At 30.9% G+C, this 12,205-nt stretch overlaps 1 protein-coding gene across 1 annotated transcript; it reads left to right on the top strand.

Moving 5' to 3' along the window:
• Positions 1–59: 59 nt before the first annotated feature.
• LOC107005437 (basic leucine zipper 34-like) lies at positions 60–2,025 on the top strand. The gene is made up of 5 exons (XM_015204033.2): positions 60–948; positions 1,024–1,114; positions 1,231–1,357; positions 1,482–1,636; positions 1,732–2,025. The coding sequence occupies exons 1-4, from the start codon at positions 401–403 to the stop codon at positions 1,634–1,636; spliced, it is 921 nt and encodes a 306-aa protein (XP_015059519.1). The 5' UTR covers positions 60–400; the 3' UTR covers positions 1,732–2,025.
• Positions 2,026–12,205: the final 10,180 nt, after the last annotated feature.

The following is a 12,205-nucleotide window of genomic DNA, read 5'->3' as shown; positions in this document are numbered from 1 at the left end:
CCCACCCCACCCCACCCCAACCCCTCTTTAATTTGTCAATTTATCATGTTGTAGACAAATTTTAATTTTCTTTGCTTCTTAATGAGACAAATATTCAAACTTATAGACATTGATAGCTCATGAAACAATGTCATGTGTATGTTCTCTTCTAAAATGTTCATATTTTCTTCACTTCATCACTTTGTAAAAACACCCTTACGTTTAGCTTTGAGTTTGTTTTGATCGGATCAGTTAGTTACTTCCTTTGTTCCTTCAGGCAAGTGACTGAACTCGATATATTTAATTTCATTTCGATCAACAACGGTTAGAGGTATGTCTGAATGACTTTTTCTTTGATTGGTGTAAAGTAAATTATAATTTTCTTCAAATTTCATCGATTTTGACAAGAAAAAGCGAGAAAATGGCACACTTACCACCAAGAGCGCCTAACATGACACAAAATTGGCCTGATTTTTCGCTTCATCAAAAAATGGAAAACTTAGCTCCGTCCGCTCATAATTTATGGGCGGACGAATTCCTCGACATGTCGTCGAGGCGTGGGTCCCACCGAAGATCAATGAGCGACTCCATTGCTTTTCTGGAGTCGCCCATGGTTGAAGAATGCCGGAGGCTATCCAGTACTACTCCGGGATCCGGTGGGACCACTAACGGTCACGACGAATTCGAGAGATTCGATGACGAACAACAGATCATGTCCATGTTTAACGATGACGTCCACGATATGTCGTGTTCCAACCCGTCATCACCGTCCGATTACATCAACGTTAATGAAGATAAAAAGATGAACGGCCCTGATCAAATGATGATGCAGCTTAAGAGTGATCAAAATGAGGAAGTTGAAAGCTCATGCAAGACTAATGAGGAATTAGCCACAGCTAATCAAAATGCAAGTACTAATAATAATGAATATTCTTCTGAAAGAGTTGTTGATCCCAAGAGAATCAAAAGGTACTAATTATAATACTTAATGAAATCGTAATTATGACTCAATACGAAGTTTAAAAAACCTGGTAATTATGTCAGGATATTAGCAAATAGACAATCCGCGCAAAGGTCAAGGGTGAGGAAACTACAGTACGTATCAGAGCTCGAACGTAGTGTTACCACTCTTCAAGTATGTAAAATTATTTATCACATAATTTCATCTTAAATTTCTCGTAATATTATCTTTTAAGTTCGAATAAAATATTACGTGTACCTCACTTATTTTGTTTGTTTGATTTATTGAAGGCTGAAGTTTCTGTACTGTCACCAAGAGTTGCATTTTTGGACCATCAACGTTTATTGCTAAATGTTGACAATAGTGCCCTCAGGCAAAAAATTGCTGCTCTTGCCCAAGATAAATTGTTTAAAGATGGTAAGTTTGTGTGGTTATTTTTGGTTGTGCGGACGTCAGAAATTTATAATTTTTAATCTCTTTATATATAAATATAAATAATTTTTTTCAAAGTTAACAAATGCACGTGTTCGTATGTATATAGCTCATCAAGAAGCATTGAAAGTGGAAATAGAGAGGTTGAGGCAAATTTATTACCAACAAAACATGAAGCAGCAAATGGACAACAACAACACTACACCACTTGCTGATTCCACTAGTACTCCTCCAGAGATCAAAGTACAACTTAGTGTCAATTAGGTATTTATTTGATTTCAATTTTTTTCAATTAATACATCATTTAAGAAAATAATAAAAAAAAGACTTTTGAATCGAATAACCCGTTTAATGTGCAGGAAAATTAGACTATGTGATGGCATTTAGCAAATTCATGTGGGAAAATCTCCTTTATCTGACAAGATAAGATCACTGAATTGATCTCTCACATTTTATGGGACCATAAAAATCTTATTTTATTATTTAGTCAATGTTTTTTTTTAATGTTTCAATTCATTTTAATTCCTTCAACCACATATATACAAGAAATGTTGTATTATTGGAAGGGTAATAGTGGAATTTTTATTGGAATGTATGAGAGAAGGAAATTTTAATTGATTTTCACTAATTGTCAAAGAGAGAATTTGAAAAAATTAAGTGTTGATTCCATGAAGAATATTTTTTTTTGTTTTTTTTTGGGTATTATATATGTCAAAATAATTATAATGTCAACAAATTGAAGAATATCTTAATCAAAATTTTGAACACAAGCATTGATAGGAGAAGCAGCCTAAATAACAGAAGTTCAGTAGTTGTAAACATCATTAGCTTATACGCGTGTAGAAAATTTTATTAAAAAAAATAGACGTCTCTCCTTTATAAATAAAAAATAGTGATACATCAATAAAATACTTTAGAATGAGTTAATTTTTCTACCAAACAAACGAAAAATAACAATAAAATTAAAGTAGGTATAATTTCTTGTCGATACAAAAAGAGTAAATGTCCTTAAATATAAGTTGCATGCAAAATAGTACTACGTAACTAGAAAAATAAACGAAAAATAGCAATATAGAATTAAAATGGGTTTAATATTCTTTAATTTCTTGCTTAACAGTATTTTCTATCTATATTATTAGTCATACATCCCATCTAATATTATCCTTATATATAGTAAATAGTGACATTAATATAATAATGAGGGTGTCGTTCTTATATCTTATACCAAATGATCTTTAAAAGAAAATAGCAAATATATATATATATATATATCAAGTCTAAAATAATTGATACGAATAATGATTATGATAATGCAGTGAATGAGGTCATTTCTCTCTTAATAGAAATTTCTATTTACTATAAATATTTTCAGTGTGAATTCATATTAACAGACTCTAAAATAAATATCGAATACCAGATAAAAAGAATAAAAAAAAATCCGAATAATTTGTAGGTATGTAATAATCATTTCACAACTAAGAGTCTGAGCCTCTGAGGTGTGTTATACACTGCAAAGAATTGGACACCACTTTAGTCGATGAAATATGATCTCTAACAAAAGATTTTACACAAATTAAATTATTGATTTTTTTATTTTTATAGAAATTAAGTTTGAAAGAGTCATGTTCAAACTTGTTTCGATTCAAATATATAATATCAATAATAACATATTTACTATAATTCCACAAATGAATAGAGCTTTTACCTAATCCAAGTTAATTGGCCGGCTAATGGGTTTTTAACTAATAACAAAGGGAAAATTATATATAATAGTAAACTAATAACCTAAAATAAATGGAGTAGCTAAAGTTTGATTTAATTGTACTCTATAGTAAATGTTTGCAAAAAATTGTCAGGTGCCTCTCTCCCAAATATCTCGCTCGCCACTCTCCTCCAATCTCTCGCTCGCTTCTTCACTTTTTATACAAACACAAGTGTATAAAAATTGTTTCTAATTGTATAAAGCAGAGAAAATTGTATAAATACATATATTTTTGTTCCCCTCTTCCAGATCTCGCTCGCCACTCTCCCAAATCTCGCTCGCCACCCTCGCCTTTCTCACTTATACAAACAGAAGCGAAATGTATAAATTGTTTTTCTGTTTGTATAAAGCGTGAGAAAATTATATATACACATGCAAGTCCATATATTTTCGTCCTATACACTTATAATTATACAATAAAAATACTCCGCTGCCCAGTTTCTTTTGCCTTTCTCTCTTTCTCGTTTTATACAATTTTCAAATTGTATCTAACTTCTTTCTTTCTCGTTTTATACAATTCGATTCAATTGTATATTCCTTGTCAAGTCTCTTTTGTCTTTCTCTCTTTCTCATTTTATTCAAATTCAAATTGTATATAATTGTTTTATACACTTATAATAATACAATTCGTTTTATACACTTCATNCTCTCTTTCTCATTTTATACAAATTCAAATTGTATATAATCATTCTATACACTTATAATAATATAGTTCATTTTATACACTTCTCTGCCCAAGTGTCTTTCTTTTCTTGTTTTACACACTTCTTTTTATACAATTTGCTTCAACTTTTTATGCAAACTTTACTATAGCATACAAATATAAATTTTTTATTTGCTATATGTGAAAGTTGCCCTAACTTATTTGATCCGTTGTTTTTATAAGAAGTGAAGTAACTACGAGATTGATTTGACTTTGGCGTATAAAGTGGAGATCAAATTAAACAAATGGTATATCAAAATTTTCAATTTTATCATTCAGGTAACTCAGATGGTTTGATTTGCAACTTCCATGATAAAAATTTAAGTTTGTAACCCTTTGTCTACTGTCACAAGGATTGACGTTCAGGACAACCTAGACGATTTGATTTGAAATCTCTATAATTGAAAGTCTCAAATTTGAAAATTTTTATGTTATTATAAGAATTGACCTTCTACATCAATTTCGTCGCATAGGTATTTAAACAATTATAATATCATCCATAATTGACATCCATCACTTGAACAATGCAAAAGAGTTGCTAGAATATGTGCTTTTCAGAAATTTAGATTATGATACATATGTAACACATTGATTATTTTGTTCATATCTTTTTCTCCTTTATATTATAACTCCCATTATTTTGCGTTAACAATGACCAACATTTCTCAAGCATAAATAATAGCATAAGTTCTATAAATATCAGAAGTTCACGTAAAAATGATTAAACATCGACTGAATATGACCTAAATATCATACCAAAATGGTTAAAGTTCAATTATATAGCCTAAACCTAATGTAAAAATGTATGAAAATAAACTAAAATATGTATATGTCTAAATTTTAAATTTGTTCGTTTGAAATTGACTTAAAAATGGCTATAATTTAAATAGAAGTCTTTATNTCTCTTTCTTGTTTTATACACTTCGTTTTATACAATTTGCTTCAACTGTATATGTAAAGCGAAATTATACAGTTTCTATGTTTGCTATGGAGCGTAATTATGCAAACTTTGTTATAGTATACAAATATGAATTTTTTATTTGTTATATGTAAAAGTTACCAAAAAATCAACCCAAAAATATTTGGTTGGGTTGTAGCAAGCCCAAAAGGCAGAAACATAAAGAATGAAAAAGCATTAAAAAAGGGGAAATTTTTTAAAATGTCAATATTTTAGTATGTAATAGGGTATTGTGTCAACAGTTTCAATATTTAGTGATAATGTCAAATTTTTACCTTATTATGTATGTTAATTATATTTTAATTATTTGATTTAATTAAAAAGAATACAGAAATTATATAACAAACAGGAGCGATTTAGGAGAGAGAATTTTTTTAAAAAGTAACAGAAGCTTAAAGCTCTCATCATAAATTACAACATATTAAAAAACTGACGAATAAATCTGTCCATTATTTATGATGTTCATCAATTACAAAAAATTTCTGGTGAGGTTTATGTTTTGGAAAAGAAACCGGGGAATAGCTTTTTGAAAAAAAAAACACGATAGAAAAGTCAAAAAATACATACAGTCAGGTATTTATTAGTTAATTAATCCTTATATATTTGTAATTGATTATGATTTGATGCAATTTTCTTTAAATAATTGTTAATCATATGTATTTGCGTTTTGAATTTTATGTATTTTAACGATGCAATTATCATTATTTTTTCTGGGTTTGTTGACTTTGTTTGGTTTGCGAATACAAATATACTGATTTATTGTAAAAATAAAGACTATTCTGATTTGAATTTGTTTTGTAACTTTTGTATAAAATATTGTATATCCAACAGAATACATATGTGATGCATCACAATTTTATACAAGGAATCATGTTCGAATCATATATTCGAATTACTAATGTAACTATATTATTTTGTATTCTGGATACAAATTAATGGTAACGTCTGGATTTTTGTATCTAGTATTGACTTTGTGTATTTTTCTTTTTTTGACTACAAAGCATATATGGGGAGCATTAGTTTTATAATTATGCATTCTGGACATTGGACTGAAGATAATTGCTATGTTGATTATACAACTGAGGCAATTATAATTAAAAAATATGCATTGTTGGCATAAGTTGTTCATGAGACACACTTGCATATGGTATTTCATAATCCATTGTTGGCACATAAGTGCGAGTAGTTGTCTTCTTAGTACACAATTTATGTTTCTTCCGTACAACTTTTGAAAACGCCGCTTTTTTCACAGCCTGTTTCGTTATTGGATCAAGCTGTTCATTCCGTTCAATTTGATCTGCGACATTTGAGTGCTTCTTTCTTAACCTTTTGGCAAGTGATACTGATTGCCCCTTTTTTCTTTTACCTGTAAGCTTCAATGATGGTGGAGGTTCGTTGACAAAATCATCGTCTAAATTCTGTCCAGAAAGTGCTTATTCATCAATATCATCATTTGGCTCTAATTGAACACCTTCATTTGAATTTTCAACACCTTTGGGTGGCAATTGTAGAACAACAATTTTCATCAGAGAAGGGACAATATTCTTTTATTTAATCTGAACACGAGAGTAAACACAATAAATAACGAAATAAAGGATATACATGAAATGAAAACAATTACGAGGATACAATTTCGTTAATTATCCACAATACCTCTCTATTACCATCATTGAATGTGTCTTTCATCAACATTTTAAATCAAGGTTTTTCTCCTACTGTTGCCAGTTTAGAATTCGGGGGTTACGATCACTGATTTTTTGTGCAAAATTCGTCTGAACCTTACCTGTACTTGTATATCTATATTTGAAGGACAACAGGCATACCACATATTCTATAATATTGACCATTAGAAGACAAAACCTTGTTGATACTCTGTAACAATCACTCGAATGCTTTTCTTCCCCAAGGATAATGCATATACCGATCACTTTCAACCAAATCAAAGTGAATTCTAGGAATTCGCAATGATCTCTTCTCGCCAGAATACGCATACATATGGGTGAAATATAATATTGCAAACTTAATCGCATCATCTTCATTGTCAACCCAAACTTTATCATTGAATCTATCAATCAAATCATATCTACGTATGAACTCATTACCACCAAAGTACTGAACAATAAGCTTATTAGGTTCTTCTGTGTTAAAGTTGAAATCATCTACAATACCAACACAGTTTAATCCAGTAATGAGCGCAACGTCCAAATTGTAAACTTTAATATAGTTCCATTAACTTTGATGGCAAGAGTCTGCTTACTACTAGCTTCTACTTCTAGTGACATACAACACCTGTGAATTTGACCTTGAGCAACATATTTTCTGATTTTCATATACTGACCAAAACATGTTGTCTCAAAAAACTATTTATACTGCTTCTGTGTAAGTTTGTCAATCAACTGGGTATTAATGTCATGATTTACTATGCAGTGAATGTGGGGTGCATGTTTTGGTAGTTGTTTGCAATCATAAGTAGTCCCCTGGCATATTGAATTCAAAACAATTAAATAATATTAAAATGAAAAAATGAAAACACTAAAGGAGCAGCTCTACTTGTTATAAATCAAATGTAATGTAAAATTTTTAATTGTATCTTCAATATACTGGAATACAACCACAATTAAAATAACACAACAAAAATAAATGACTAATGAATACAACCTCAACACAGTTACAACAACATACCAAAACGAACAAAAAAACATCAAATTAAAATTGTAAATGCGCACTTAATTTACTGAATACGTATCAATGTGGAAAACAAAAACCACATATGGTTCCTAATATGTGGTACATTGACATAACTAACACCAAAAAAAAAAAATAGAATACAAAATACATTAAATCTATGAAATACAAAAATACATACTAACTATAACAGAATCAAAATTTCATATACACTTCCAAATCTATTCGATAATAGTAAGTAGCACAATCAAACGCATAATATGTGGTACATTGACATAACTAACACAAAAGAAAAATCAGAATACAAAATACATTAAATCTATGAAATACAAAAATACATACTAACTATAACAAAATCAAAATTCCATATACACTTCCAAATATATTCTATAATAGTACAAACGCATCGTAACATGTATTTATTTGAATCTTAAAAGTTATGAAACAAACTCAACTAACACATGCAAGACACAAAACATGCCAAAAAATAAAATACCTCTTCTCCAACAATTTGGTCTTCTTCATCTTCATCGTTATGAATTTGTGTGGGATTTTGCACACCGAAAGAGTCCTGCAATTTTCCTGTCGTCTATCCTCCATATATTTAGAAGCGGAACCTACATCATTCTTTATTTCTTGAGTGAAAAATAGATTAAATGATGGGAAATCAGTGAAGTTTGATTATTTTGTCTGATACCTCTAGTAACTCTCTTGAAATCATCAATTGAAGAGAGAATTTTGGATTATCAATCCCTAAAAGAGGTTTTAAGAATTACAACAAATCAAAAAGATTTTAAACAACAGTAAAATTAGTAAGCAAATAATAAAGAATATGATATACATGCATACCCAAATCAATGTTAATCTTTAAAATCCAATCTTGAAACGAAACTAAAGGAAAATAAATGAAAATAAAGATATATTGAATCTGAAAATCAGGAGATATTTGATTTGGATTAATCTTAGAGAGAAAAATTGAAAAAAACATAATTAGAAGACTTTAGTATTTAGTCAATTACCGAAATATAGGGACACGTGTAATATATGAGAGAGAAAACATGAATTGTATCAGAATATCTTTTTATATTTAAAATAATGACATTTTTGACATGTTTACTAATATTATCAAAGTATGGAGTTTATCACCAAATAAGTTGATTTTTTTGACTAATTAGCTAAATTTTTCTTTAAAAAAGAACAGGCAAAAATGGTCTAATAAAAAAAAGGACCTATTGTTATATGTGCTACTATATTAATAGGATTTTAACAGGGTGTTCAACATTTTTCTCCTCAACTTCTCTCTAATGAATAGGTCGATGGTAATGAGGTTTCACAATACAAGTCTGGCTCATGTTTTCTTTGGATGATCAACACTCATGGCCCTTTTTGGTGTGAGTTGTTGTTTCTCCACTTGTAGAAGTAAGATTTTTGGTGATTTCAGATTCTGATCAATTTTTGACTGAAATTTTACATGAAAATCCGTTTAAGTTTGTAGTAATAGAGTCAATTGATCCCGAGGGACAAATAAACACATTTTTAAGTACAAATGAGCCAGAAAGCAAGTAAAATAATTTTACTGATTTTTGTGCTATAGTCCATGGATTTTTGGTGATTCCGGATTACGTCTTGTTTCTTGCCAAAAATTTTTTATGGATGTCTGTCAATACCTTAGTAATGGAGCCAGTTGGTCCCGACGGGCAAATGAGCGTATTTTTAAGTCCAAACGAGCCCCAAAGTAGGTAAAGCTAGATTAAACTTATTTCCCTATACTTTAGTCCACGGATTTGGTGATTTTAAATTCCAACTTGTTTTTTACCAAAATTTTTCATAGACGTTTGTTAAGACCGTCCTAATGACACTAGTTTGTCTTATGAGGTAAACGGGCGTATCAAGTTCAAATGAGCCTTTAAGCGGGTAAAACACATTTTTACCAATTTTCATGTCCAATAATATACGATTCTTTAGTGATTCGAGAATCAGGGTTGTTTTTGGTCGATATTTTCCATGGATATCTGTTAAGACCTTAGTATTAGATTCAGTTGGTCTGAGGGGCAAACAGATGCATTTTTAAATTCACACGAGCCTAAAAGTAGATAAAATAAGATTTTATCAATTTTCCTATGTTCTATAGATTTTTGGTCATTCGAGATTTCAGCTTGTTTTTAGCCGAATTTTTTCATGTACGTCTGTTAAGACCTTAGTAATAGAGTCAGTTGATCCTGAGGGGCAAACATGCACATTTTCAAATTGAAACAAGACCTAAAGCAGGTAAAATTAGATTTTATCGTGTGTTATAGTCAATGTATTTTTGGTAATTTGGGATTCCAGCTAGTTTTTTGCCGGAATTTTTCATGGAGGCCCGTTAAGACCTTAGTAATGGAGCTAGTTGGTCACGAGGGATAAACATGTGCATTTTCAAGTTCAAACAAGTCCCAAAGTAGGTGAAACAAGATTTTACCAATTTTCATGTGCTAGTCCATGCATTTTTGGTGGTCTAGTATTTCGGCTTGATTTTAGCTGAATTTTTTTCATGCACGTTCATTAAGACCTTATGATGGAGCCACTCAGTCCCGAGGGGCAAACAAATACATTTCAAGTTCATTCGAGCCCAAAGTAGAAAAGTAAGATTTTACTGATTTTCATGTGCTACAATCCATGAATTTTTGTGATTCGAGATTCTGTTTTATTTTGCGTGAAATATTTTATAGACGTCCGTTAAGACCTTAGTAATGGATCTAGTTAGTCCCGAGGGTAAAATAGACGCATTTTAAGTTCAAACAAGCTCCAAAACAAGTAAAATAAGATTTTACTGATTTTTCGTTAACTATAGTCCATGATTTTTGGTTATTCGGGATTCTAGGCTTGTTTTTTGCCAAATTATTTCATGGACACCTGTTAAAACTTTAGCAATGGAACCAGTTGGTCCCGAGGGACAAACAAGTGCATTTTGAAGTTCAAACGATCCCTAAAGCACGTAAAACTAGATTTTACAAATTTTCGTGTGCAGTCCATGTATTTTTGGTGATTCGTGATTAAGACTTGTTTTTTTTTCAAAAAAATTCATAGAAGTCCATTAAGACCTTAGTAATGGAGCTAGTTAGTCCCGAGGGAAAAACAAGCGGATTTTCAAGTTCAAACGAGCACAAAAGCAGGTAAAATAAGATTTTACCAATTTTTGTGTGGTATAGTCCATTGATTTGGTGATTTGAGATTCGAGGCTTGTTTTTGGCCGAAATTTTGTATGGTCGTCCGTTAAAACATTAATAATTGAGCTAGTTAGTCTCGAGGGAGAAACAAGCACATTTTCAAGTCTAAACGAGTCTCAAAACAGGTAAAACCAAATTTTACTAATTTTTGTATGCTATAGTCCATGGATTTTTAGTGATTCAAAATTTCGATATGTTTTTGGCTGAAATTTTTCATGGACGTCTGTTAAGACCTTAGTAAATATGTGCTTTTTCAAGTTCAAACGATCCCCAAAGAAGTTAAAACAAGATTTTATCAATTTTCGTGTACTATAATCCATGAATTTTTTAATAATTTGGGATTCTGGCTTGTCTTTGGCCGAAATTTTTCATAAACGTCTGTTAAGACTTCAGTAATGGAGTCAATTTATCCCGAGGCGCAAACATACGCAATTTCAAGTTCGAACGAGTTCCAAAGTAGGTAAAATAAATATTTTATCATTTTTTTGTGTGTTATAGGTTATGGATTTTTGGTGATTAAGAATTCTGGCTTGTTTTTTGCCAAAACTTTTCATGGATATCCATTAAGACTTTAGTAATGGAGCCAGTTGGTCCCGAGAGGCAGACATACATATTTTCAAGTTCAAACAAGTCCAAAAGTAGGTAAAACCAGTTTTTGCTGATTTTTGTGTCACTGCCCACAAACTTTTGGTGATTCGGGATTTATGCTTGTTTTTTGCCTAAATTTTTCATGGACGTCCTTTAAAACCTTAGTAATGGGTTAGTTGGTATCGAGATAAAAATAAATGCATTTTCAAGTTCAAACGAACCTTAAAACATGTACAGTTTTTTTCGATTTTCGTGTGCTATAATCCATGAGTTTTTGGTGATTTGGGATCTGGCTTGTTTTTTGTCAAATTTTTTCATGTACGTCCGTTAAGACCTTAGTAACAGAGTCATTTGGTCCCGAGGGGCAAACAAACGCATTTTCAAGTTCAAATGAGCCCCAAAGTGGGTAAAACCATTTTTTTAAATCAATTTTGTGTGCTATAGTTCATATATTTTTGATAATTTGGGATTCCAACTTGTTTTTAGTCGAATTTTGTCATGTACATACGATAAGACCTTAATAAAAGAGTTGATTGGTCCCGAAGAGCAAACAAGCGCATTTTAAAGTTCAAATGAGCCCAAAGCAGGTAAAATCATATTTTATCAATTTTCATGTGCTATAATCCGTGAATTTTTGCTAAAATTTTTCATGGACGTCCGTTAAGACCTTAGTATGGAGCTAGTTGGTCCCGAGGAGCAAACATATGCATTTTCAAGTTAAATAAATCGAGTCCCAAAGCAGGTGATACAAGATTTTATCAATTTTCGTGTGTTAGTCCATGAATTTTTGGTGGTTCACGATTTCGGTTTTTTTTTGGCTAAATTTTTTTATGGACGTTCGTTAAGACCTTAGTAATGGAGTCACTTGATCCCGAGGGGCAAACAGGCGCATTTTCAAGTTCATTCGAGCCCGAAAGTAGAAAGGCAATTT

Source organism: Solanum pennellii, chromosome 12 (assembly GCF_001406875.1).
Source record: "Solanum pennellii chromosome 12, SPENNV200".
NCBI classification, from domain to species: domain Eukaryota; kingdom Viridiplantae; phylum Streptophyta; class Magnoliopsida; order Solanales; family Solanaceae; genus Solanum; species Solanum pennellii.
The sequence above is the reverse complement of the archived record's forward strand: the minus strand, read 5'-3'. Positions and strand labels throughout refer to the sequence as shown.